At 54.8% G+C, this 27,887-nt stretch overlaps 1 protein-coding gene and 1 pseudogene across 1 annotated transcript in view; both read left to right on the top strand.

The window, feature by feature from the left end:
• PADI2 (peptidyl arginine deiminase 2) overlaps window positions 1-27,887 on the top strand; it is a 43,223-nt gene that overhangs the window by 5,965 nt on the left and 9,371 nt on the right. The window contains exons 2-11 of the mRNA XM_044237267.1: window positions 5,996-6,179; window positions 7,131-7,203; window positions 13,080-13,141; window positions 15,400-15,517; window positions 16,146-16,271; window positions 21,155-21,333; window positions 23,277-23,380; window positions 24,128-24,239; window positions 24,735-24,842; window positions 27,400-27,551. Coding sequence (XP_044093202.1) covers window positions 5,996-6,179; window positions 7,131-7,203; window positions 13,080-13,141; window positions 15,400-15,517; window positions 16,146-16,271; window positions 21,155-21,333; window positions 23,277-23,380; window positions 24,128-24,239; window positions 24,735-24,842; window positions 27,400-27,551 — 1,218 coding nt within the window. The remainder of the gene's footprint in view (window positions 1-5,995; window positions 6,180-7,130; window positions 7,204-13,079; window positions 13,142-15,399; window positions 15,518-16,145; window positions 16,272-21,154; window positions 21,334-23,276; window positions 23,381-24,127; window positions 24,240-24,734; window positions 24,843-27,399; window positions 27,552-27,887) is intronic.
• On the top strand, window positions 1,814-1,904 carry LOC122901602 (annotated as a pseudogene).

The following is a 27,887-nucleotide window of genomic DNA, read 5'->3' as shown; positions in this document are numbered from 1 at the left end:
CTGTAACCTCTGGACCTCCCCTGGGAAGGGAGCAGCCAGGCCAGGGGTTCAGAGAGCTTGAGTTTACCTCGCACTTGGCCGTTACTGTCCCTGAGACTCAGATCCAGTGGTCACACTCTGCAGGTCTGGACACGCTCATCTGTGAAAATGGATGATACTGACACAGACCTCCTGGGATTTCAAAAGGATGGGCGGAGAGAGATCACGTGGGCCAAGGGCTTAGACCAGTGCCTGGTGCATGATAAACACTCAGTCATTATCATGAATTAGTACTGGGATTATTGTAATATTATTAAACCAGTGATGAGCTTTGGCCTCCAGGCATCCATAACATTCACGGGAGAGAAAAGTTGAACAACATTTGCTTGAGGTGCTGTTTAAAGCATCAACAAAGTGGGGAGGGAGGGAGGATTCCTGGCAGATGAAATCAGGGAAGACTTCCTGGAGGAGGCGGCAACCAAGCTGAAGGATGGACAGGGGTTCACAGGGTGACCAGGACATACCACGCAGGAGCAACGGTGCCTGGCAGGACTGTTGGGACACATGCAGACAGAAAGGCAGAAAGGGCATAGACTCAGTGGCCTACAGTGCAAGGGTGGAGAGTGTATGAGCTCAAACCAGGGCTTTGACTGTGAGGCTCAGGTGTTGGGCTTTGTTGCATAGGCAGTGGGGAGTTTTTGAAGCTGTCTGGAAAGGGAGTGATCCCAGATTTGATTGTTTCTTCCCTAAGGAGAGGGGCCAGCTAAAAGCACCAGTGTCCAGGGAGAGAGATGGCCGAGGTCACCAGGCAGAGAAAGGGACTTGCTGGAGGCAAGGCCTTTTCAGGGCAGGCACCCATGGGGCTCCAGACCTCCAGTCATGCCAAGCTGAGGCTTCACCTTCCTTCTCTCATCCATGTTCTTGAGGGTGCTCACCCTGGGCTTGCGTGCCGGGTTGGCACCTGCGAACCCCTCAGACTCCTGCAAAGACGGGAGGGCAGGATGTCACACCCGCAGTGCCAGAAGACGGGTTCGCTGGAGCGGGGGGGGGGGGGGGTTGGTGATCCCTGGCTGGTGTTAACGAGGCCCAGGACAGGTGGAGAAGCTGGGAGGGCCAGACGCCAGCCAGAAGCAGGCACATCACACCCTCTAGCCTGGGGCTGAGTGGGCACCCCAGGCCTGCAGGACCAAACCAGTAACCTCCCCACTGAGTGAGTGAAGACCAGAGAGGCTGACTGGCTCCCCAGAGGCCCTACGTGGGGCTGAGCAGCTGTTAGACCACAAAGCCTATTCCCCTGGGCTGGGCTCAGGAAGCAACCCTCTCCCACATCCAACACTGCGTTCCAGTCTTGCTCAAAGTTCCTTTGTTTACCGGCCATTTCTCTCCATTTCCCCAGCCACCACTTTGTCCCACACCACCATCCTGCCTCACTCAGACAGCTGTGGGGCCACCCTCTCCCTGAGTCCCCCTCTTCCGGTGTTGCTTTCCTGAAATGCTTTCCCCACTCTGCACCCTGGGTCCTCGGGGCAAAATCAGTCATGACCCCCGCCCCCAGAAGCCTCCGGTGCCCTCGGTGGGGAAGGCCAGCTCACCACCACAAGCTACGTCCTCTCCCCTGACCCGCCGCCCCTCCCCTCACCCCCCAAACTGCAGCCACAGTGATCTCCTTCCAGTCCCTCCAACACACTGGGCTGAGATCTACCTCGGCCCCCACCCGGGTGGTCTGTGCCGCCTGGAAATTGCTCCTCTTCCTCCTCCCTTTGTCCAGTTCACTGGTTCTTAAACTGTGGTCCCTGGACCAGCAGCCGTAGCAGCAGTTGGGGACTTGTTAGAAAGGCAGTCTGAAGTTGCGACGTTAAGACCATGCCTAAGTGGCCAGGCTTGGTCCTTCCCCAGGTCTGGTTTGATAAATGCTGGTGATAGACCAAGTCTGATTTATATCCTGCCTCTTCTGTGGGAAGTGCCTGCGATTCTAGGTAATCTGATCAACCTCAAGAAATGATAGTACATTCGGCATCATAGCTTTTGAAGATGACTGTTGTTAATTTGCCGTTAAATGAATTATAAAACTGGGAAAAGAAATGCAGTTTCTTTCCATGATGTATATGTACAGCAAGTCATAGTGTCAGACACTTTAAATATATATAATTATATTTTCCAATTGTTCTTCTGCAAATTTGGGGGAGAAAAAGAAAGGTAAACCTCGTTTTCCGGGCCCCACCCCGGATCAGCTGAGTCAGAGACAGGATGGTCCAACAACCTGCATTTTAACAGATAATCTGCATTTCCGATAATGCAGATGCACACTCCAAATTTAAGATCCGCTGGTCTAGTGAATTCTTGCTGTCTTTCAGAGTATAGAGTTAGACCCCAGCTCCAATGCCACTTCTTCCAGGAAGCCCTCCTTGACCTATAGGCCAGGGCTTCATGGCACCCCATGCTTCTATGTTAGAGCCATTCTCACTCCCAAAACCACATGGTCAGCTGTGTAACCCACAGAAAGTTCTTCTGTTCCACTAGAACATGTACTCCATGGGCCCATGGAACCTGTTCTCTTTTGCTGATCTGCCCCCCAGCACTGAGAACTGTGTCTGGCACTTAGGAAGTGCTCAGCCAATGCAGGTTGAGTGACCACATAAGCAAGCCCTGTTCTTCCAGTCCTTCCCGCAGGAAACACCTAGATTTACTGTGAGTCTGGACTGGGCCAGGGCCTAAAACAGGAAAAAGAGACAACCCCCACCTTCAAGGACCTACAAGGGGAAAAAACACGGATGGAGACAAATGGATTGAGCTGGGTCTTTAAGGAGGGATGGTGAGTTGTCTGGCAGAGAAGTCAGGGAAAGGAAGGGTAGAAGGAACGATATTTGCCTGGGATAGTGCAGGCTGCAGAGGCTGGACAGTCATGCTGAGACCCAGGGACGGAATGTCACTGGTTGGGTCCCATCTTTTACTGTATTGTCTGCTATCGAGGAGCCACTGAATATTTTCAAGCAGGCAAGTTGCCTGATTTCATTTTTTTAATCCCTCTGTGATATAGTTTGAGAAACCAAGAAGCGTGGGTTCAATCATTCATTTATTCCCACCAAAGAATATATGGAGGGTGTGGCCTTGTCCAGGGCACTGGGGTGCAGTGGTCAGCGGAACGATTGTGTCCTGGGGACTGGCAGCCTGTCCCAGGCACACTACCTTTAGCCTCCATCCCATAAGCTGGAGCCACGTCCTGGCCACCATCAATACCCTCATTCTCTCCCTCAATACCATCCTGGACCCCTCCCTGCAGCCCCCTGGGACCACTGAGCTACACCCTAGCCCCTGGTTCTCGGGTTTCTGGGGGATGAGTTCTGAGCCGTTCTTCCTGGGGAGGGAGGCAGCCAGCAGGCTCTGTAGAGGACAATGGTTGCCTTTGTTGCTTCTGCCAGAGCCTCTCCAAGAATAGCTGTTTGCTCAGCTCAGAGCAGGGCTGGTGCTGGGGTCGGAGGGTGTGGGGCCCAGGCGCTAACCCCCGGAGCCTCTCGGGTCTCCTGCAGCTTCTCACCAGCCCAGAGGAACGAAGGAGGCATGAGGCATCACTTAAAGCAGCTATGGTCAGTGTCCCATCCTAAAACGCATCCTGTCTGTGAGTTTAGAAAGCATTCTTTTTCCTAAATAGAACTGTATGCAGAAACCCAATATGTGAAACCAGGTGACATCAGTGGAGAGTGGGGACACAGCCAAGAGATCCCCAGCTTTTCCGTGCCTCCCTCCTCACCCCTTTGCCCAGGGCTTGCCCCCCTCTGTGCTGCCCAGATGCCAGCCACCAGCCGACCTGGTGCCACGCTCCCATGTCACACTTGGTGAAACTGAGGCAAAGTGCTTGGCAGACAGAAGGTGGCAGACCACTGCCGACAGGTGTCCAGCCTCTGATCAGCCCAGTGGCCCCGTGAGGAGCTGGGAAATGTAAAAAGGGGCAGATAGACAAGAACCAGGATGGCCCTGGAGCTTTTCTTTCAAGCTCCTCTCCCAGGCCCAGGTGTGGACTGCCAGACCCTGGTCCGCACTCTCCTGCGGTGCCCACCCAAGACCAGTGGTCTCTGCCACTCTTGGTAGCCTGGGTCATCAGAGAGACCCTGCGTGACTCACACTCATGGTCCCGGCCACTGCAGGGCTCTCACCACCAGGCCACATGGCTGAATGTCCAGACCAGTGGTTCTCAGAGTATAAGCCTGGACCAGCATCACCAACCGTTCCTAGAAATGGTAGAAACACAAATTCTCAGGCCCCACTGCAGACCTACTGAATCTGAAACTCAGAGGAGGGGCCGGGAAATCTGCATGCAGAAAAAACATTCCAGGTGATACTGCTGAACTCGGAGAACCACTGGTGGAAACCTCTCCAACCCCTGGCCACAGCTGCCCAGCTGAACCTCCACCCGGCCAGCCAGACTCTCCAGGGAAAGGATCTACTAATCTCTAGCCTTAACAACACCAACAGAAAAACCAAGCAAATAAACCTGGAGATTTAGACTGTACCCCTGGATGATTCCGATGCCCAAACATAGCGGAAGGCTATTCTGGAACCCAGGAAGGCACGGCCTTCTGAATAGCAGATGTGGCTTTGAGGCAGACACTTGTACCTATGTCTTATTCCCAAATCCCATGAGAATCCCACCTAAGTCCATCTGAGCCCTCTTCAGCCTCTGGAAACCTTCAGACCAGGGGATGGATTTAGCAAAATTGTCTGCCCTGGGCACCTTCCCTCCCCTAGTCTCCCCGTCCTTCCTGTCCCCTCCGCTTAAACCAGTGTCTTAGGCAGTAACAAATACCTCGGGCTGGGTGGCTTAAACAAAGAAGTTAATTTCTCACAATCCCGGAGGCTGGAAGTCGGAGATCAGGGGCCCCTGTGGTCCTATTAAGGTGGGACCTCTTCCTGGCTCACAGGCAGCTGTGAGCTCACACAGGCTCCCTTGTAGCATGGGAGAGAGAATGATCTCTCTTCCCCTTCTTACAAGGCGACCAGTCCGATCAGAGGGACCTCACGCTCATGATTTCATTTAAGGCTATCTTCTGAAAGCCCTCTCTTCCAATGCAGTCATGTCAGGCGGGGTAAGAACTTTGGCATTTGAATTTGGGGGCACACAGACGTGCCTACAGCAACTGAATCAAACTAGTCCGTTTCCTGCCCTGGAATCTTTATGGCTTTTCAAGAATTCCAAGGATACTAGGACGCCTGGGTGGCTCAGTCCTTTAAGCCTCTGCCTTCGGCTTGGATCATGATCCCAGGGTCCTGAGATCGAGCCCCACATCGGGCTCCCTGCTCAGCGGGGAGCTTGCTTCTCCCTCTGCCTGCTGCTCCCCCTGCTTGTGCTCTCTCTCTCTCTCTCTCGCTGACAAATAAATAAAATCGTTAAACAAAAAAATAAAAGAATTCCAAAACTATCAGCCATTTGTAGAAAAACCACTCCAGAGCCCCTAGGAATGACTCTCAGAGGAGGGAGTTCTAAGCTGGGAGAGGAACGTGTGGCCGGGGGGAGAGATCCGTGTGACAGAGCCAGCCCATCGCGGCCCCTTGAGGACCCAAGTCCCAGGCTCCTCCCCTGGGCAAACCCAGCGTGGTGACACGTGCCTCCTGCCCTTCCTCAGCCTGCAGTTCACACCCGGGATCGGGGGTGGGCGCTGCCTTTGGTGTAAATTCGTTTCTTCGTCTGAGCCTCAGTACCCACACCCTTAGGGCCCCACATGCAGGCCCATGAGAAACACCAGGAAGTCTGTTAAGAATTCAGATCCCCGGGCCCGCCCCCGAACATGCTGGCTGGGTGGATAGAAGTCTGCCCCCAGGCTCTGTATTGCTACCCAGTGCCCTCCCCACTACGGGGGTGACTGTGGTGCAGCTGGGTCCTTGGGGGTCCCCCAGACCTGGCTCTCCCAGGGGTCCGCTGCAGCCCCGCCCCCCTCCCCCAGGAGTCTTTTTTGGAAACCCCTCGTCCCACCTGCCCTGGGATCCTCCCCGCACCAGGACCAGCTCTCCTCTCTCCCCACAGCGCGGCCCCCGCCGAGGCCCAGACCTTCAGCCTGAAGCACTCCGAGCGCGTGCGCGTGGAGGTGGTGCGCGACGGGCAGGCCGAGGAGGTGGCCACCAACGGCAAACAGCGCTGGCCTCTGTCGCCCAGCACCACGCTGCGGGTCACCATGAGCCAGGCGAGCGCTGAGGCCAGCAGTGACAAGGTACCCTGGCTGAGGATGTCCTCCAAGGGCGAGGGCAGCGGGAACCGGGGGCGGGGCTCAAGCAGCGTCACCCAGCGCAGACAGAACAGAACGTGCGCCACACTTGTCACTGCCCCGTTCCTGGCATCCATTCTCAAAGAACAGAAAGAGACAGGCGGCCTCCATTTTTATAGTACGTTTTCCTTAACCCCATAGATCACGTATTATTATTTTGACATGATGCTAATATTCTAAAAAACAAATCCATGAGATGCCGTATGTTCTTTTTTACACTAAGTCTGTGTCACACTTAGAGCACATCTCAGATCAGATTGGCCATGGGACACCCCTGTGGCTGGTGACTGCTGGACACAGAGGCTCAGGGCCAGACCATGGAACATGGCTTCATGGAATGTTAAGGCTGCTGAGTGATATATTAGAATCACTGGAAGTTACAGCCCCAAATGTCCTTGGCCTCCTCCTGTGTTAAATGGGGTGCTGAGTGCCCACGCAGTAGGGCAATTTGCCCAGTGGTAAAGCTGAGACCTGATGTGTCTTCGCTGGGTTCTGTAGTTATGGACTTCCGATGCGCCCCATGGCAGTGATGGTGCTGGGCATTATTTAAAGAAAACTCCTCAACCCTACCCTGGATGCTTAGCAGGAGCAAGTCATATACCATGACAGATATGGGAGGGGGGTTAGACAGCAGAATGCACCAGGACTTATAGGTAAGCAGTCAGTACCCTAATGCCCTCTAAGAAGAGGGGAGCCCCCTATCTGTTGGAGAATTTGAGAGAAGTAGCCCACCAACCCAGGAATGCTTCCTGGAGGAGAGGGTTTGTGTGTTTGGGGAGAATTGGCTTGACAGGCTGTGAGGGGTGAGTCAGGGAGAGGGGTCACCGCAGATTTTCCTGCCTGTGATCTGTGATCTCTGCTCTTCTCTCCCTCCCAATGCACCCCCTCCCTGCCAAGGTCACTGTCAACTACTATGAGGAGGAGGGGACTATGCCCATTGACCAGGCTGGGCTCTTCCTCACAGCCATCGGTAAGTTGGTATGACTGAAGTCTGGGTGCTTTGCTCCCCGGGGAGGCTGACCCTGCTGCGCTTCTCAGCGGCACTTGGCCTGAGTCCAGTGCTGCAGATCTGACACTCGGAGCTTCCTCTGAATAATGCAGGCCTGAGAAGTGATGCCACGCATACCCAGGCCCTTCTGTCCTGGGGTGAGGGGTGTCCTGCAGGAGGAGGCGTACCCTGGTCTGCCAGCACCTCGCCCCCTCCTTGTCAGCATCCCCACCCCAGGCTCTGTGGGCCACTGAGAAGAAAGAGCAGAGTCTGTTCCTCCCCTGCCTCTCCCCTGCAGCCTGGAGAAGAGCTTGTCCATCCTAGTGAGGGAAATGGCCAGTCTGCTCTGTCCCTAACAGTCCCAGCTACCCCCTTGCCCTCCCTAGACCCTGCCCTGGGAACACAGAGAGGCAGACTGGTTCCTTAACTCACCTAGTCCAAGCCTTTCATTTGGCATGGAGGACAGGGAGGCCCAGAGAGGTTAGGGAACTTGTTCAAAGTCACACAGCATCTCCCTGGCAGGTTGGGTCTGGGGCTCAGGACAATCCCCCTCTCGGGGCTCTTCCCATCTGCACAGCACTCCCCTGCCCGGGTTCCGGGGCTCAGGCGGTGTGGTTTTCCTCCAACCCTCCCCTCTTCTGCAGGTGAGGTGTTACTTTTACATCTTCCTTTTCATCTTAATTACATAATGTTTAAGCCAGGAGGACATGTCAGGGGGTCGTTCTGTCTGTCCAGCCTTGACTTAGCATTGCTCGAGCTGCCCCACGGCAGGGCGAGAGAACTGCCAGCTGCCGAGAACCCGCTGTGTGCGGAGTGCTTTAAAAATTGCAAAAATGTCTCGCACTTACTCAAAACCTACTCTGGGTCCTCTACGGTGCTGGGTGCTTCGAAGAGGAGAAGGAGAAATACCCGACCTTTCTTGATCGCCGACTGTGTGCCCAGTTCCTGTCCTTCACTGTCATGGTCTCAATCTTCTCTTCCAACTATGGCCAGGATAGATAAGGGGACTCAGAACTTCCCCCAAAACAACCAATTCCCACTCAGCTTCTCCTCCTCCAACCACCAGAGTAGCAGCAATGTACCTCCGCCCTCAGCTTCTTCCCCGGTGGGCTTTGTTGGCTGGTCACGCTGACCCTCTTTCTGCACGGGGGGAGTACCCGGCCTGGGGCTGGGCTCCTCGGGACACCCTCAGGGGACCCCGAAAGAGGGTCCTCACATGCACACATGGCCCCTGGGCGTCTCAGATGACATGCCCTGAGGAAACCTAATCCCACAGAGATGGGGACACCTGAGGACGTAAGCAGCAAGGGCAGTGGCCAGTGGTCCCAGAGAGCGGACACCACCATGAGCGAGTCTACCCCCAAGCCAGGCAGACAGGATAGATGGCAAAACAGTGCCCCGTGAGGAGGCAGGACCGGACCCCCCTCTCATCCAAAGGACTGGGGAGCTTGTGCTCGAGGGAACAGCAGGTTCCACAGACCAGTAAAGTGCCCACCCCGCCCCCAGTAATAAGCCTGACATTGTTGGTGCTTGGCCAAGAAGAAAAAAATATGTGAATATTTATTTATATAAATATAAATAAAATAATTTGCCAACAAGTATCACCATCATTCTGACATTTTTCACACTTAAAAGTAGGCAGAGGAATCATTCCAGAATAGAAGACAGTCACTTACATTGCCGAAATAAAGTCTTGTGGAAACCTCACCCGCTGAACTTACGTTTCCTGTTCTACCAGGGACTCTGGGGGAAATTGGTTCCCCTTAGGGCCCGCTGGTCTGTCTGACCCTCTGGGTCTTGTCCTTCTCAGGCATCTATCCCAGGGGCCCTGAGCCCCAAGTCCTGAGTAATCATTGCCCCTTCCTAGGGAGGGCACCTCAGAGGCAAGGAGTACCCCAAAAGTTCCAGGATAGGGGGCTGCTCCCCCCAGGGATATATCAGAGTCCACCAAACCCTAGCTCCGCCCTGAGCCCCACACTCCTCACCTGCCCTGAGGGACCCACAGTGCCCTTGTGCACAGTGCTCACGGAGATCCGAGCACGGGGCCTGGGATAGACACTCAGTCAATACTGGTTCTTCTCGCCCGTCTGCTTGGGGTAGCCACATTTTCCCTCCACCTGCGCAAAGCTGAAGAACCCTATTGTCCCTCAGTCTTCCTCCTGGGACTTGGAAACAAACCCATGGTGCCCTTGGCCAAACCAGGCCCTTGGGGCTTGGCTCCCAGTCCTGCCAAGGACATGCTGTGTGACCTCACCAAGTAGCCCGCCCCTTGGGACCTCACTTTCTCCCAGCCGTAAAACCAAGGCTTTAAGCCCGTTGACGGCGCCTTCAAGACTCCGGGTAGGACTGAGTTGCAAAGTCCTTCCTGTGAAGGGGACTGGGGGAAGGGGGTGGTGGGAGACAGACCGGTCTCCCCGTCTTGGCTGTGGCTCTGGCAACAGGAGCAGGACATGAGCCTTGAGAATTGTTAGCCTCATCCTAAGGACCTCATTTCTTGTGCCCCCTCCCCAGAGCCTAGGCTGATTGCCCTAGTTGGCTGTGGGGGAGAAAGTCCTGCTTCCCCACCACACCCTGAGCTGCCCGGTTACGTAAAAAGGGCAGGCACCCTGCCCCTGCCCCTGCCCCTGCCGCTGGGGTCCGGCGGCCTGCCAAAATGCTTGTGCCTCTATGTCAAGCCTGAAGCCTCGGTCTCTAGATTCTCAGGGCAGACTACCTTGAACTCAATCCCAGTGACATTTCCCATAAATCTGCCCCACACCCCAGGTGCCACCTGACCCCTTGGGGCTATTCTGGGGAGCTGAGGTAGGATTCTGAGCCTCTGGGAAATGTCGTCTGGAGCCCAGATGCCCCGAAACAGCTGTCCTCACCCCCCTCCCCCACAGGGAAGACAGAGCTATCTCAAGACAGCAGAGCTCTGGGGGGGTCACGATGGCCCTGTCCTCTGTCCCTGCAAGGATCATCTCTGCGGAAATCTAGTTAAATGCGACATTGGAGGGAACTTCGAAGGGGGAAAGCCTGGGCGGTTGGGAGGTGGGTGATAAGAGAACCCAATGACGTCATGTCTGAATTTTGTAACAGGAAGTCAGTGAAACTTGTCTGAAGTTAAAACTTGTCTCAAGGGAGAGCAATAAGCATAGGACTCGGTATTCTGGAGATTTCCTAAGGCAGGTGAGAGGATAGAATGGACAGGAAACTGCTATTTTTTAGGTGTTTGGTGCTATTTGCAGTTTGCTTATTTTGTGTGTGGGTTGTTTTGTTTTGCATTTTGTGCAAATATTCCATCGATAAAATTTTTATTTTTTAAATTTTTTTAGAGATTTTATTTATTTTTTTGAGAGAAAGAGAAGGAGCAGGGGGAAGGGGGTGGGGAGCAGACTCCCCACTGAGCCTAGAACCCGATGTGAGGCTCGATCCCAGGACCCTGGGATCATGACCTGAGTGGAAGGCAGAGGCTTAACCGACTAAGTCATATGGGCACCCCTACATCGACAAAATTTTTAAATTTAAGGAATTTATCATGAAGTAAGACATAGTTAAGTGCTTTGTAATTCCTCTCCTGTGACCCACTGTGTCCATGGACCCGCCAACAGCCATGGTGTGCTGCCACCCTGAACTAAAGAGCATAGTCCCAGGGCTGTCAGGGCGGGGATGTGGCCAGCTCCCCTGGGAATGGCCTTAAGGGGAATGAGCCTTGGGTCTTTAAAGGCAGACTTGGCTTTTAGAAACAGCCCAAGGTGGAGATCAGCCTGAGTCAGTGGAGAGGAAACAGGCCAAGGTCAGGGGTCTGGAGTCAGAGGCCTGAGTGGGATGCCTGGCTGTCCACTCTCTGGAGACTTTGTGGGCATTTCCCTGCAGGATGCCTCGGTCTCCCCGTCTGTGCGGTAGTGGTAAGTCGTCTCTGCGGGTGTGACTAAGAGGAGAACACACAACGGGAGGCACTCTGCCTTGGGAGAAGGGAACTACACCCACAGAAGAGATTGTTATCTGCAAAAGCAAAGACAGGGGGTTCCTTAGGGAGCCCAGGACTGTGGCTGGTTCCCAGGGAGGAGCTTCGGGAAGCCAACCTCCCTGAAAGGCAACACTCACTGGGGAATGTCCAGTTGGAAAGTTCATGAAGGTCTGGAAGCCAAAATCAATACTGTTCCTCCATGAGAGCCTTCAGTCTCTTTAACAGCAGCTGGCGGTACCTGCCCCCCCACTTGGTCTGGAGAATCCCTACCCTGCACCAGCCTCCAGGCTATCTATCAGCCCAGTTTGCTGACAGATGACGCCTCGGAGGCTGGGTTCGCTCACCTCTACAGTCGTGGCAATCATAATATTTATCTCATCAGACTGGGGACTCCAGGGTAGGCAGGCGTCCCGAATGCCCACCGCTGGGTAGAGCGCCTGAAATGAGGGGATGCTCAATGATGATTTATTGACAGATGAGATCGATAGGACGAGCTTATCTAATAATCACGGCCTATGGCACCCAACTGACAGCCGGGCTGCAGAGGCTGGGACGCTGGGGTGCTCCCTCTCCCAAAGGACCAAGCGCCCTGAGAGTTTCCCCTGTCTTGCCTCCTTCTAGACCCAGAAAAACCCCATTCAGGGAATCAGGCTGTGAGCAAAGAGAGGACTTGTGTCTTATCCCCAGGGTGAGCCACCTCAGGAAGGGTGACATCAGCAGCCCTTCCTGTGCCAGGACCCTCCTCCCCACCCGATCCAGGGAGAGAGCGCGCCTGCCAAGGGGACAGACCAGGAATGCATTCACTCCCACCCAGCTCCCGCCTCTGTCCAAGTCATGCTCCGCGTGAGGCCGAGCCCACGGGGCATTTCCAAGTCCTGGCCTCAGCTCATCCATTGTGTGACACTCCGTCACCTCGGGACAACTCCTCAGCCCTGCCCTGCCCTGTCCTGTTAGTCTCTAACTTGGGGGGCCATTTGGCCTCCCAAGGGACATTTGGCAATGTCTGAAGACATTTCGGTTGTCGCAGTTGGGGGATGTCACTGGCATCTGGCAGGTGGTGGCCAGGGATGCTGCTAGACATCCTTCAATGCAGGTAGAGGAACTAGGGCTCAGAGAGGCGGTCCAACCTGCCCAAAGTCACACAGCTTATAAGCAGAAAACCAGGGTTTGAACCCAGCACTGTCTTAACACTTAATCTTGGGCTCCTTCCACTGCCCCACATGGTTTCCATGAAGCTGGTCCCTAGGACAGGCCTAGAGATACCAAATACCCCTTCCCCAAGAGAAAGAATAAACAGGGACCCCAGACTGAGACCTCTATCTGAGAGCCTGGCTTTCACAGGCACCCTCAGACCAAGAGGGATTGGAGACCCAGCTTCCCATCCAAGGTAAAACCCTGACGGGAGGCGGAAGTTCTAGAAGAGATCACACAGGTGCATGTGTGCACACTGCCAGGACAGACGGAGAAAGGCAGTCAGGAACGCCTATGAAAGTTTTCAAAATCTGAACTTCAGGTCAGGCCAAAAGCAATGTGTCCCAGTTCCGCTAATGTCGCCTGTCCACACCGGGCACGTGACTTGGCGTCTCTGAGCCAAGTCTCCTGGACCTGTCTCGTGGGCTCATCCACCCACCACCCAGAACCGTCTGCAGAACCATGAAGGCTGGGGGGATCCCTGCCCTACGTGATCACCCCTCTCCAGGCCGTCATGTGTAAGGTTGGCACAGTATCCATTTACATCCTCCATCGGGCGGTGGGGGGCTGGGACAGGGGGCTCCCTGAGATGGCAGCAAGACCCTCCCCTTCCAGGGACCCAAGCAAACGTGTGAGCTGCACAGGGCTTCTTCCCGGCCCTCGCCCCACCCTGCCCTCTCTGGCAGGCTCCATGACTCACGCGTGTGTCTGTCCCCAGAGATCTCCCTGGATGTGGATGCAGACCGGGATGGCGTGGTGGAGAAGAACAATCCGGGAAAGGTACCGAGCTACCAGGGCAAAGGGCCCCAGGCTTGGTGGGGAGGTTCCCGGGGGTGCAGAGCAGAGCCCCAGGACGGGTGCTGCGGTCAGCTGTGGTCCTCCCCGCAAGCACGGACAGCTCCCCTTTTACAGAGGAGGAAACTGAGGCCCAGTGCAGGCTCCCACACAGCACGCCCATGGCAGAACCCACAGAGGAGCCAAGGGCTGCAGCCGCAGCTGCCAAACACCTTCCCGAGTCGGTTCCCCGTCCACAGGACGGGACACCCGGTTCATAGAGCTGTTGGACGGCATCCTGCCACAGAGGAGGCATTCACTCTTATGACTCGGCCTTCTTTTTCATTTTAAAACCGAACGAGGGAGACCCTCGGGAGCAGAAGGCCGCGTAAACCATTCTCGTTCAAGGCGTATTATTTTTAAGGGCGCACCGACACCCCCTCTCTTGTTTTATTCACCCATTCATTCATTCATCCCTGCATCAGTTCCTATCTTCATTCATTTACTCCCTCTTACCCTGCGTTCCACACTCCCATCCTGCTCCCCTGCAGAAGACCATTTTAATGGCTATGGTGTGTTCCTTTCCATTCTCATGATTCTTGCAAAACACGCCGTGTGCTTGGTGCACGTGTGTCTTTAGCCTGCGTAGACAGCACAGTGTTCTCCGGTTCCTTTGGCTGTGGCCTTCACCCTCCAGCCAGGTTTTAAGCTCCACTGGTTTTGCTCTGTATACACTCAAGGTTCCTTCTCCGTTCCATTTCCCGGCCTTCTAGATCACTTACATTGGTGGCTTATGTTACTTTCATAATAACAACCCAAAGCCTGTTTTAAATTACATGTAGATGGATACTTGCAAAAGTTAAATGAGCACAGCTCAGGGAAAAGCCTGGGTCCCAGCAGCCAGCCGCAGACTCTCTGTACCTGTCTGTAGGTACAGAGACCTACAGGTGTGGGGGCCTCAGGCCCGTGGGGGAGCCCCCTCTCCCTGGCTCCTCCATGGGACTCCACCTTCTGTAGGGCGCCCGCTGCAAGGAGATGCTGAGTCTGTGTCCATGGCCAAGCCACATGACAGCAGACTCCACGGAGGCCTCCACGGCACCCGGCCTCCACGGCACCCCGCCTCCCCCGAGCAGCTCTGCAGCCTTGGTGAAGTCCCACAGTCCTACTGGTCTAGACTTCCTCAGACTCCTCTATCCAGGCCTGTGAGGCTTCGTATGCTCTCCCTTTGTCCCATAAGCATTTGTTGATGTTCCCAGACTGGTCAGGCCCTGGAGCTGTAGAAGGAAAGAGTGGAAGTCGGCTGCTGCCCTCCGGGAGCCCACGGTCCAGGGTAGGAGGAGGGAAAAGGGGCCCCATTAAACAGAGTGACACGGGTGACCATCTCATCACAATTGTCCCAAGCTCGCCTCCAAAGGGAACATGTATGGGGCCCTAAATGTAACCCCAGTGCAGCTGCTCAGGGCTGGAAACTTAGAAAGTCTTCCAGAAAGAAGGGATGGTCATGCCAGGACCCCAGGAGTTGTGGGGTTGGCCAGGCGAGGGGAGGCCGACAGTGTTGGGAGCACAGGACCTGTGAGGGCACCTGCCTGTGAGGTCCTGAGTCTGTATGGAGGGAGCAGAGCAAGCCAGCAGGAAAGGGGATGGATGGAGAGTGGGTCGGGCTTACCCGGCCTTGCAGCCCACAGTCAGGGATTGAGGCTTTATCCTAAGTCAACAGGGAGCCCCGGACAGGGCTTACAGCAGGAAAGCAACACGATCTGGTTGGAGCTTGTTCTAGTAAGGCCCTGGCTACAGCGGAGAGAACAGATCACCTTGCAGGTCCCGTTTGGAGCACTCAGCATGTCTGGAAACAGCTGGGTGTCTGTCCATCCAGGCGTCTCCCCTCTGATCCCCTCCGGGGACTCCAGAACCTGTCGTAGAATGCGAGCCTCCTCATTCCTCCGGCCACCCTCCGTTTCCCTGCTCCACCCCTTCCAGACACAGGCACACCAGGCTTGAGGCTCATAAATGCCCAGTGTTCCCATCTCTGTGTCTCCTTCTGCCACCATCCCCCTCCTGAGCTTGTCTCTGGTGCCTGCTCTGAGCCTCTCTGGGCATCAGACGTGGGGTTCACATTTGCCACATCACCCCTGCCTCGACGCATGGTAGCTCTGTTTATCCTCATCCTGGGACTGTCTCTTGAGGGTCCTGTGGGGTCTGCGGCAGAACTCGAATCAGCCAGAAGGTAGACAAGAAGGTGCTGAGCCCTTTCCCTGACATTGCAGGCATCCTGGACCTGGGGCCCTGAGGGCCAGGGGGCCATCCTGCTGGTGAACTGTGACCGAGACACGCCCTGGCTGCCCAAGGAGGACTTGAACGATGAGAAGGTCTACAGCAAGGAAGGTGCCAGCAGGACCCACGCTCGGAATGGGTGGGGGGATGGGCAATGGAAACACGCATGCTCAGTCCTGGGCTGGGTCAAGACTGAGGCAGGAGTGACCTTCGGTCTCCTGGGGATGGTGGACTCCAATAGCCACTCTTGGGGCACCTGGGTCACGCAGTCTGTTAAACATCCAACTCTTGATTTTGGATCAAGTCATGATCTCGAGATTGTGAGATCAAGCCCTGTGTCCAGCTCTTTGCTGGGTCTGGAGCTTGTTTAAGATTCTCTCCCTCTCCCTCTGCACATCCCTGCTCTGCTCTCTCTCTCTCACTCTCAAAAAAAAAGAATCCATTCTTGCTAAAAAACAGAAAAAAAAACTATTAACAAGGTTCAGTGGGAACCATGGTTTTGTAACAAGAGTTACACGTACACAAACACATAGGGAAAGGACTGGAAGGTAATTTCCAAAAAGTTCCATAGGTCATGGTATTAGAGAAGACAATCTGTTGTTGTGCTTCTCTGTGGTTCCTACAATACACATGTGTGGAAAAGCAACATGTCCCGACTGGAAAAGCAACAATTATTCCTGAGCTCACATTCCAGCTGCCTGTCTCTTAATTCTAACCTCCTCTGTATCCCCCGCTCCAGACCTCAAGGACATGTCCCAGATGATCCTGCGGACCAAAGGCCCTGAGCGCCTCCCCGCCGGATACGAGATAGTTCTCTACATTTCCATGGCGGACTCGGACAAAGTGGGCGTGTTCTACGTGGAGAGTGAGTGACCCCGGTTCAACCCCTCTGGAAGTTTCTATCCATTTGGTGCTCACTGAGCTAACTTCCTCAGGGCCCCCCGTTTGCCCTCCTGCTCCCCAGAGCACCCCACCCCCTGCACCAGCAGCCATGACCTTTGCAGGTGCAGGTGACTGGAGAGGGCCGGGACCCGCTTCTTAGTAATGGTCCCTGGGAGCACCGTTGCTGTCCTGTGAAGTCAGGAGGCCCAGGGATAGGCCTCTCCTCTCTCAAAGGAGTTGGTGCTGATGGGGGTTTATGTACAACCCAGAGCCCCTTTCTCCTCTTGATGGTGACAGGACATCCCGGGCCCCAGCTGTGTAGGGAACATGCTTCTGCCACAGAGCCAGTCCTCACAGCCACCTGCCCCGTCTCATGCCTCCTGTAAACATGTGTTGAGCCCCCTCTGCACCCGGCACTGTTCTCAGTGCTGGGGTCCCCTGCAGTGAGCTCTGTAGTCCCACCCCACGTGTGTCTCCCTCTGCCACCATCCCTCTCCTGAGCTTGGGGGAGGGGATGGTCTGGGCATGATAAGGAGCACAATGGGAGAAAATGACACCCACCAAGTACTAGGGACTTTCGGGGGCAGAGGTGAGGGATCGCAGGCCCTGGGCCGTCCAGAAAGGCCTCTCTGAGCAGGTGACATTTGAGCTGAGGCCCAAATCCACAGTGACAAGGACCCAGACATTCATGAGCTGAGGGAAGAGTGTTCTAATTAGAGGAAACAGCACACACAAAGCAGAGAGGAGTGGAACCAGCTTGGAGTGTTAGAGGAGCAAAAGGGAGAGACCAGAGGTGGGGGATGTGTTGGAGTCAAGGTCAGCAAGCTGGACAGGGACCAGGGGCATGAGGAGCAGGCTTGGATTTTATTCTGAGAGCAGTGGAAAGCCATTAGAGAGTTTTAAGCAAGAGACTGTCAAGATCTGATTTATGTATTAAAAAGCTCTCTCAGCAAAATAGTTAGCTTTGCCATTGGCCATGATGCAATGCATCATGGCATACAATTTGCAAGGTGGGGTTTCCCCTGTGTGCCCAGCTGTCTGGGGGGCCCAGGATCTCTGGCCTACCTCTGGGGACCACCTCTGGACAGGCCCGCTAGCACCAGGACCAGGACAGTCGCCATGAGGAGCTAGTCATGGGAGCCCTGGACCCTCACTGCAGGGAGTGATTTAGCTGCCACCCAAGGCCAGTCCTGATCCACCCTGGGCCTGGCAGTGGCCTCCCCGAGATTGGAATGTCCCCAGAGTCAGGCCGGCTCTGCTGCCCCAGGGGGCCAGAGCTGTTGATGTTTGTCCCGTCCAGTCCAAGGCAACCGCAGAGGATGGGGCTGACAGTGTGGCAGGAGGGAGTGGTACAGCAGAACCCCCACCTGCTCCTCTTGACCGTGACATTCAACTGGGACATGTGGCACCTGGCCATTATCTAGAGGGTGCTGCTCATTAAGGGAGTGGATTGTAGTCTGGCCCCATAATCTCATCCCTGCCCCTCCATTGCCATCCGAGATGGGCCCTGAGACACTGCTGTTCCCTAGTCTGCCTTATAGGGCTGCTGTCCTGTGGGGCACAGGGGGCACCTTACTGATGCAGTGATGAGTCTAAAATAGTTTTCCCACGAAATGTGGAATCCTAGAAAGAACATAGTTGGGGGGTAGGATGGGGAGGGGGGTTCTCCATCTGTGGCAGTTTCCCTTTCTTCTGTGCAAACATTTCCAGGTTTCGTCAAAATCTGAGTACATCTATGGGGGAGAATAAGCTGTATTACACAAATGCTTCATGTCACCTGGGTCCCCCAAGAGCAGGGAGCTGGGCTGAAGGCCAAGGGATCCTGAGAGGGAGCTCTGGTGCCTGGAGGGTTCAAACCCTGCATCTGGACAAGTCTACTTATCAGTCTGTGACTTGGGTTCAGCTGTGATGTGATGTGGGGATGATGGGGGGGGGCATGACGGTCCCTGCCGAGGTTGGGGACTAAACAAGGACCATGTGTGAGACACCCGGCGCAGGAGCGGGTCCATGGAATGCCCTCTAGAGATGGCCCTTGTTGGTTTGGCTGGGATCATTCTGATGATTATGAATTAGAACCCTTGCAATAGACAGAAGTCCCCTGTGCTGTTAGGAAGACACTGATGTCTGGGTTCCAGCCTCAGATTCTGCCCCAGGATCCTGAAGTCGGGGCCTGACTTCTTTCAATAACAATACAGTGACCAGCTTGTCCCCGTTTGCCCAGGACTTCCCTGGCTGTCACAGTGAAAATCCCCCTCCCTGGGAAACCCGAGTCCCAGGCAAACCAGGACGGTTGGTGGCACCATCAGGGAGTCTCCTTGGGCGCTTGGGAGGTGGAATGGCTCCAAGGTGACCAGAAGGGTTTTGCCAAACCAGACCACGCGCCGGCTGGTAGGGCCAATGCCTGGGGCCAAGGAGAGGTCAGGGTGGCTGGCAGACCCAGCGAGGGGCATGTGGGCTGCTCAGAGAAGGGCATTGTTGGTTCCTGCAGGAAGAGCCAGCCGTGCTCGGGCAGCCTGTCCCAAGCTGGGGGCGGGGGGAAGCAGGCTCCTTGGGACAGTGGCTGCATTGTTCCCAGGACCGAGTCAATCCTCCCGGAGCTGGCCCAAGCACCAGAAAGAGAGACGTGTGTAAATCACAGGCCACAGGAGGGAGAAAATTACCTGCAGAGGAGTGAGAACGTGTCCTTCCACCTGACCCAGCCTCCTGGCCGGACCCCTTCCCTCCCCAGGCCCAGGCGGAGTGCCCTGCCTCCCGGAGTCCTGGGGAAGCTTTGGGGGTTTCCGCAAAGACAAGCCAGCTTCTGGGCCTGAGATCTCTCCCCTGAGCCTCAGCCCAGGCAGCCTGAATGCCTGGAAGAGAAATTTTTAATTACAAAGATCCTTCTGGATGTATTCGGCAGTTAGGATCTACTGAGGGCGCACCCTGTTGTTTCCGAGTGAGAAGGACTTCATCTTCTCGGTCAGCTCCTTGGCACGTCCAGGGTCTCAGCCTGTCGGCCTCATTTCTTGGGCCCAGCCAAGGGGAGGAGAGGTGAGGTATTGTTTCTTTGCCTTCTGCTTATGAACTGTTCAACACCAAGGCCATGAGTTTTGCAGAAAGGGGCGTGCCAACTCAGCTCAGGCGCTCGTCTTACTGACACCTACGGGTCCCGGCTGTGTTAACGGTGGTCACCCGCGGTTAACAGGTTTCCCTAAGTTTCTAATGCTGTGTCATTCTATCTTGCAGTGACCTTGTGGCTAGGTGATATTAGCCCCATTTAACAAATGGGTAAACTGAGGCTTGGGAAGGTTACGTGAATTCCCTGAGGTTTTGCTGCTTGTAAAGCCTGAATGGTATTGGAACCCAGGTCTCTCTGACTCCGGAAGTCATAACCAGCAAGGTCACGTGCCCTCAACGAGACGTATAACCAGGGTCCCCCTGAGCACATTGTCCTACATGAGGAGCTGTCCCAAGCCCAGGCTTCGGAGTTTCCTCCATTTAATCTGCTGGCTTTCAGCATACACCCTGTTTGCACGAGGACCGACCCACGGGTGACTAGCGATTAACCATTACCGTTGTTGCTGACAGTATGTCCTAAGCTGAGCCTGATTCTGCCCTTCCAGCTCTGCGGGGCATAAAGAAACTCCTTCTGGAACTACATAGGGTTCTGCCTCCATGCCTTTGGCAATGCAAGTATCTGTCTCCTCGCCTCACCGTACCCCACCTCTGCCACCCCAAAGGGCATCTCAAAGTCTCCCTTCATCTCCTCACATGCTCCCCGTCCTGCCTCCCTTCCCCCCCACTCCCCACCCCAGTAACCTGCCCAGAGCTCTCGCCCATGTTACCACACTTCCCATGTCAGCGTTATCATCGGCCGAGCACTGCTGTTGGACAGACAGAGGTATAGAATCTTGCCCATTTCTATCCACCACGCCCCTCCCCCAGAGGTTGCCCATGCTGGGAACAGAGTAGTAATGCTGCTCTGGCCTGGAAATTCTCCTATAGGGAGTGGTGTGGAAGCCACGGTTCATTCGGTAGACATTGACTAAACACAACCTGTGTGATGCTGGCTCTGCTCTCAGGAGACAGTCTCTCGGGGCCGAGAACTAAACACTGAGATCATATCCCCTCAGAAGGGCTGTGATGGGCAAGGAGGAGACGGCAGAAGCTCCACACGGACCCCGGCTTGGTGTCTGGAGGGTCCGGGCGTAATTCCCAGAAGGGACCCAATCGAGGCCTGGAAGGAAAGAACAACTCTGCCCAGCAGAGGGAACGGCACTGGAAAGAGCTGGGGGACGCCAGTGGGACAGACGCACTGGGGAAACCTGCCTTTCCGCCCAGCCACGAGCCAGTACAGCCGGACACCATACGTGCAGCTTTATGCCAATGTGACTTTCATCACACGGACAGGAATCTGGGATATAAATGGGCACCTTGGGGTTTTGTGTATAAAAGGGGAGGGGAGCTTGGGGTTCAGAACTGCACATGAATTTGAGCCCCAGCTTGGCCACTTGCTGGCTATATGACCTCCGCAACCCATTTCTCCCTTCTGAGACTCGGTTTCCTCATGTGTAAAGCAGGAACGTGCTGTCCTTCCTCAGCACGTCTCAGTGCTCGGTCATCACCTGCTATCAGAGCGCCTGGCCATTCCTGGGCGTCAGCCCATCTTCTAGATGACGGAGGCTAGAGAGGTGGTCCGGTTCGCACCGCAGGCGAGCGTGCGGCAGTGCTGGGACCATGACCAGTGCCATGGCCCTTCCGGTGGCATTTTCTGCTTGTGCTTATCTCCCTGTGCCTAGAGGATGAGTCACTCTGCCCTCTTGTCCCCTGCCCCACGGACAACCCCTGGCGGGGGCGGGGGCCTCACATGAGCCCCTCTCCCTCCAGACCCGTTTTTCGGCCAACGGTACATCCACATCCTGGGCCGGCGGAAGCTCTACCACGTGGTCAAGTACACGGGCGGCTCGGCGGAGCTGCTGTTCTTCGTGGAAGGCCTGCGCTTCCCCGACGAGGGCTTCCCGGGCCTGGTCTCCATCCACGTCAGCCTGCTGGAGTACATGGCCGAGGTGAGGGCTCCCGGGCGGCCACCATGAAGGGCCGTCCCTGGGGACCAGGTGGGAGTCCTTCCAGCGGGCCAGTCTCAGGGGTTCCCATGAGGCTCCAAAGCACTGGGGCGGGGGTGGGGGTTGGCCAAGCTTAGAGACCCATGACCAACCTACCCGCACCTGCCTGCCAGGCTCCTCTGGGCTGTGCCCTAGGAGTCTTCCTGCTGGCCGAACCTGCTCCCCAGGACCCCCCGAGGGTGAGGTTTTCTGGCGTTCCCCACAGTGGTGTGGTCTGTCTTCCTCCCTGCAGCGCTGTGGTCCTAGTGCTGAGGCACAGATGCCCAGGCAGGAAGGAAACTAGGCCATACACTTGAGGTTTTCCCTTCCCAGACTGACCCTTGACCCTCACTGTGGGTTATACCAACTCTGACCACAGGCTGAACCCATCCCCCCAACACTGCAGGCAGACATCGCACTCACTGTTGTTCTTGGTTTGGGGAAACTGGACGATAAGGAGAAAGTCTGCCCCTCTAGAGAAGAAGCCCCCTCACTTAGAGTGTGTCCTGCTGACAAGGCCTCTTCTCACAAACACTGCAGCCCCAGACTCCCACCTCTCGGGCCCACCCCACTTTGCTCAGATATAGGGAGGGACCTGGCTGCCCTCCTCGACATAGGGTCCCCTCCCCATTGTCACTTCCAGAGTACTGGGGGCAGGGCACAGTGGGCTCTGTAGAAGAAGAGGCTGACCCTAGCTTACACTTATGAGAATGGACTCTGGAGTCAGACTGCCCAGTTCCAAGCCCTGGGAGACATTGGGCAGCTGAATTCGCTCCCTGTGCCTTGGTTTCCCCATCTATAAGACAAACGGCAGAAGTTTCTGCTTCCTGGGGTGGTTGTGAGCATCCAGACTTGTAAGAACTCCTTCACAAAGCATCCTCAAGTCCCTCAGAAGAATGAAGACAGGAAGGGCAGCACTAACAGGACGGGACAGAGAAGGGCTTCTGCTCCCATCTGTGCCTGGAGTAGCCTGGCCATCGGGGCCTCAGACTGACCCCTCCAGCAGGCACCAGCAGAGACTCACAAGGCAGACCGAGGCAGGAAAGGAGAGCTAGGGCCCTAGTCCCACCTGCTCCCACGGTCTCTGCCAAGGGCAGGTGCCCATTTCCTGTGGTTGTTCAAAGCCAACTACACAAAAGAACCCCAGAATCGATTCATTTTCCCTCAGGTTCCAAGCAAGCTTCCTGAACCTTTACTTAAAGAACCATCTAGGGACGCCTGGGTGGCTCAGTTGGTTAAGCAGCTGCCTTCGGCTCAGGTCATGATCCCAGCGTCCTGGGATCGAGTCCCACATCGGGCTCCTTGCTTGGCAGGGAGCCTGCTTCTCCCTCTGTCTCTGCCTGCCATTCTGTCTGCCTGTGCTCGCTCGCTCTCCCTCTCTCTCTCTGACAAATAAATAAAATCTTTAAAAAAAAAAAAAAAAAAGAACCATCTGGACACAGCAAAATTCCCCCAAGAAACATTAAAATGCTCACCTGTAGAAAAGGGCAAGGTCCCAAAGCAGAGACGGAAGAAGGCGCGGCTGGCCCAGCCATCCTGTGGGCAGGTTTCAGGGCAGGGACTTTGATGGGGCAAGACCCGGTAGGGGTTGAGAGTATGAGGGCAGCAGCCTGACCACCTGGGTTTAAATCCAGGCTCCCCTCCTGACCAACCACGTGAAAGAGGTCTGTGACTAGAAGCCTGTGACTCAGTTTCCCTACCTGTAAGACATGGGTTATAGTAGTATCTTCCCCCTGCAGTTGCTGTGAGACAGAAATGAAATGGCATGTGTGGCACTAGCCCAGGGCCTGGTATACCACAAGTGCTCAATAATTGTAGTTTTGTCATCAGAGTCACCCACTTTAGGAAGCAGGCGTGAAAGCTACCCTGACCAGACTTTCTGGTCCCCTTCCCTCTCCCATGTCCAGGAGATTCCCCTGACGCCCATTTTCACGGACACCGTGATATTCCGGATTGCTCCGTGGATCATGACCCCCAACATCTTGCCTCCCGTGTCGGTGTTCGTGTGCTGGTAAGCTATGGCCAGGGCGCGGGGAGGTGGCACGGCCAAGTGGCTAAAGCTGGGGCTTTACGGACAGACAACCCTGAGTTCAGAGCCTGGCTCTGTCCCTTACCCCCTGTGTGACCTTGACCAACTCCCTTGACCTCTCTGTGCCTCTGTTTCTCTGAAATGCTGACATCACAGCATCACTGTGGGCACTAAATGAAGCAGGTCAAGTATTAACCCAAGGTCCTGGCTCTTGTGTATGCTATAAAAATAAGGTCTGTCATTCCTTTTCTCATTCTTGGCTTGCATCGTCTGCTTGGGAACCTCCTGTGCAGTGGATATTCAGCTCATCTTATGCAGCTTTTTTTTTTTTTTTTTATTGAGCAGCTGTCATGTGCTAGACATCTGCAGCAAGATGAGAAGCAAGAGAAAGTGCCCTACAGGAGGCTGCTGGCCATGATGAGAGGGCCCTGAGGCCCTGGGCCCATCCCCCTGCCTCTGGGCTAGACAGAACCTTCCAGAAAGCTGGGCGGGTTGGGTGGGGGGGAGAGTGCCCCTTCTCATTCGTGACCTTGGCAAATACCATGGGTGGAGGAATTTGTCTGACCTTAGCTTCAGCAGCCTTCGCGAAGGTGACTAGGAACCCATTGGTGGCCTCAGCTTCCTAGCACAACCCAGAGGTGAAAGCTGCTTGCTGCCACCTCAGTTGGACTGGCCCTTGACCCTCCTCACCCTTCCTCCTGGCCTCCCTCTCTTCCCCGAACTTCTCAGCATGAAGGACAATTACTTGTTCCTGAAAGAGGTGAAGAACCTGGTGGAGAAAACCAACTGTGAACTGAAGGTCTGCTTCCAGTATATGAACCGAGGGGACCGCTGGATCCAGGTGAGGCCCTGCAGGCTGGGAGGGATGTGGTCCAAGGCTCAGGCAAGAAGAGTTGGCTTAACATCAGTACCCTGGCACCCAGCAGCTCCATGGATTGGAATTCTGCTATTGGCTCCTACATGCCCATGTGCACAGAGACAAATGTAGAAGGCAATTCACTGCAGCATTGCTTCTTGAAGTAGCAAAAGACTGTCCCCCAAGAGAGACTGGGTCACCATATGAGCAGATAGCCTTACCATGGAGTACTATACAGCAGCAAAAAAGAAGCCAACCTAGAAATACAGAATGCACTTCAAATGGAGATGTTACTTGCAGGAAATGTAAATAGGATGTTATTGATTATGTTTTAAGAAATGGGGTTGATAGGAGTCAAACATGCTTGGAGCAGGCAGAGACTATTTGGAGAAGGATATATAAGGAACCCCTGCCATCGCTTGCCAGGAAGGAGACTAGGAAGGCCGGCTCATCTGACGGCTCTCCTTGGTGTCCCCACAGGATGAAGTTGAGTTTGGCTACATAGAGGCCCCCCACAAAGGCTTCCCCGTGGTATTGGACTCCCCCCGAGATGGAAACCTGAAGGACTTCCCAGTGAAGCAGCTTCTGGTGAGATGCTGAGGGCCACCTCAGGGTAGGGGGTTGGGGAAATGACCCTGGGGACTCTTACAGGGCAGAGTGGGCAGGAGACCTGGGGGCACTCTTGACAAGTTAGTCTATTGCCCAGCACCTCCATCTTCTCATCTGCAGAATGGGTCAGTTGGAATAGTGACCTCCATGGTCCTTTCCTTGGAGAGTTTTCTCAGAGGAGAACACGACACTACCCCATGGCCTGGCACACCACAGGTGCTCAATAAATGTACCATTGTTATCAGTTTCACCCACTTTAGAAGGCAGGAAAGAAAAGCACCCTGACAAGACTTCTCAATCCCCTGGGTAAAAAATTTACTCATAGGGGAGTTTTCTCATAGGAAATGGGAACTTATGGGAAAGGGGCAGCTCCTGCCCTTGCCCCTGCCCCACCCCCACCTTGCAGAAAAATCAGTTTCAAAGAGGAGAGTTAGAGTTAAGCCATTGTCAAAAATTATGGTTCCAACTTTAAAGCTCCCTGAAGCTGCAGGTTTCAGTCTGTGCGTTTTTTTTTTTTTTTTTAAGCAATCCAACCCCCTGATTCTAGAGGCCATTACCACTCCCACTGATGCCCTTAGCCACTGGTGGAGTGAGGGAAGAACCAAACCTCCTTCTTTTGTCCTCACCTTCCACCTTGAACAGGCAGGGGAGGCGAGGACAGAGCACAGAGCAGAGACTGGGATAGATCAGGGGCTCTTCCCAAGGTCGCACATGGGACAGCTTCCGCTAGAGTCGGAAACATTCACAGGCTCACCTCTACTTCTTGAGAAATTAACCTAGGGCCCTCACCACAGGGAGACAGTGCTAGAGCCTGGCCTGGCATCTTGTCCCACTCCTTGACCTGAGGCAAGCAGCTGAACCTCGTCAAGCCTCAGTTTGCTCATCTGTAAATGGGGCTAGAAATGGCATTCCTCTCACAGAATCATTGTGAAGATTGAAGGCACGTAGAAGGCATCCTCCTACTCCTAATACAATATTTCTTATTAGCTTCCCTTAGGGTTGTCATTTCACAGCCCTGGACATTGTCCTTGGTGAGGACTGTCCGCTTCTTCCCACACTGGGAGGGGTAGAGTCAAGCTGGTCTTCAGCAGCGGTGGCCGCAGGCCTGAGAACCACGGCCTCCCAGCTCCTGCCCTCACGGTCTTCCTGGGTTGTCACCTGCCTTTAATGTTCCAGGCTGGCTTGGTGCCAAGGTCCACGGCTGCATTGTTCCTGGGGACCTGGGCCAAGCCCGGCTTTGTGCTGCGTGCCTGCCTGCCTACGTGTGCCCTAAAGCCCAACTGCCCCAGCTTCCAGCAATGCACACCTTGCCATCCGGGGCTCCCGGGTGAGAAAGCGCTAAGCTGTAGACATCCACGCCACTGGGCATGGCTGTCCCTTGAACCTCTCAGCTGGGTGAGGATAAGCCACATCTTCCCACCCCAGGGGATTTTTTTACCAAGAAGTTTTGTCAGGCAAGCTTCGTTCCAGCCCCAGTACAAGTTCCCAAGCAAGGGCTCTACTGTTTCATCAAAAAGTCCTGAAAGGAACCTTAAATTCAAGGGTCCCTGGGGTTATATTGTACACCAACTCTCGTTTCCTGGAGCTCTGTTGGAAAAAGGATTCTGAGGCTGTCTCTGGGCTCAGGGGAGAGGAATGGGTTGGGACGGTCTATATGTTATATATCTGCGATACCTGCTTGAATCGGTCAGATGTTCCTAGGTAAGGCTGCGGGGACAAACAGCCCCCAAACTGTAGGGGCTGACAACAGCAGAGGTCCATTTCTTGCTGCATCTTGCACAGATGCCTGGTTAGTCTTCTGCAGCCCTGCTTCTGAGTGCCTTCCCCATTCCATAGCCCCAGCTGCAGGTGCAATGCTAGCCTGGGAAACGCGGTTCTCCTAGCACAAGGAGCAGAGAATGATTTGGCCTTATGGCTTCTGCTCCGAACGGGCATGCGTCACTTCGGCTCACATTTCACTGGCCAAAGCCAGTCATGTGACTGAGCCCAATGCTGGGTGTGGAATTCTGTTCCTTCTGCCAGGAGATACCGCCATGCATACCAGCCATGGCTCAGGATGCAAAATCCTCTTTCCGGGGAGAGGGCAGCAAGTCTCTGGGCACAACAATAGAATCTACAGGCCTCCTTCTTTTACAGATGGGGAATCTGGCTCCTCTTCTACAGATGGGGAAACTGAGGGTCATATAAATAAAGAGATAAACAGGGATGTCAACGGCACAAAATGAGAACCAGCCCTGAAGTCACCAGTGTGTATCTGTCCAGAAACAGAGACGCATGATGAGACCCAGTGCACACATGCACTAATACGTACTTATATACCGTCAGGCAAGCCCACCCTCAGCCAGCCTGCCCACAGACTCAGCCTCTCTGTGTCTTGCCCCCTGCTCTTCAGTGGGACTAAGAAGACCACTAGAAACCAAGTGCCCACAGTGCCAGCCCAAAGGTAGTGAAACAGTAGTCCTCGTTGGCTAGCTGAGCTGGGGTTAAGGACCTCTGCCTACAGGAGACTAATGATGGGGGTGTGCTCCCTGCCCAGGGCCCAGATTTCGGCTACGTGACCCGGGAGCCCCTCTTCGAGCCTGTCACCAGCCTTGATTCCTTTGGGAACCTGGAGGTCAGTCCACCAGTGACTGTGAACGGCAAGGCCTACCCCCTGGGCCGGATTCTCATCGGGAGCAGCTTTCCTCTGTAAGAGAGTTGAGGGTGGGGCTCAGGGGGTTGAGGGGGTGGGGAGATGTTACTCTTTCTCTTTAGGAGTAGCCTGGGCTGTTCACACGTGGAGAGATTATCTGGGAGAATGAACCCCTTCCACGACTCTTAGAAATAAAACCAAGTTAGCCTTTATATCTTAGTATGACTTAGGATCTAATATAAAGCTAAATAGCTCTTCCCAAAATGGGAGGTTGTATAATGAGATTATAAACCACGAAAGGAAGGGACGAAGGAGTCCATAAAAGGTACCTGAAAGAGGCTGAGTGGGAAGGTAGCAACAAGTTCTTGGGGTTGCCCATACACCAAAGAGGG

This window comes from Neovison vison, chromosome 2 (assembly GCF_020171115.1).
Source record: "Neovison vison isolate M4711 chromosome 2, ASM_NN_V1, whole genome shotgun sequence".
Lineage (NCBI taxonomy): Eukaryota > Metazoa > Chordata > Mammalia > Carnivora > Mustelidae > Neogale > Neogale vison.
The sequence above is the reverse complement of the archived record's forward strand: the minus strand, read 5'-3'. Positions and strand labels throughout refer to the sequence as shown.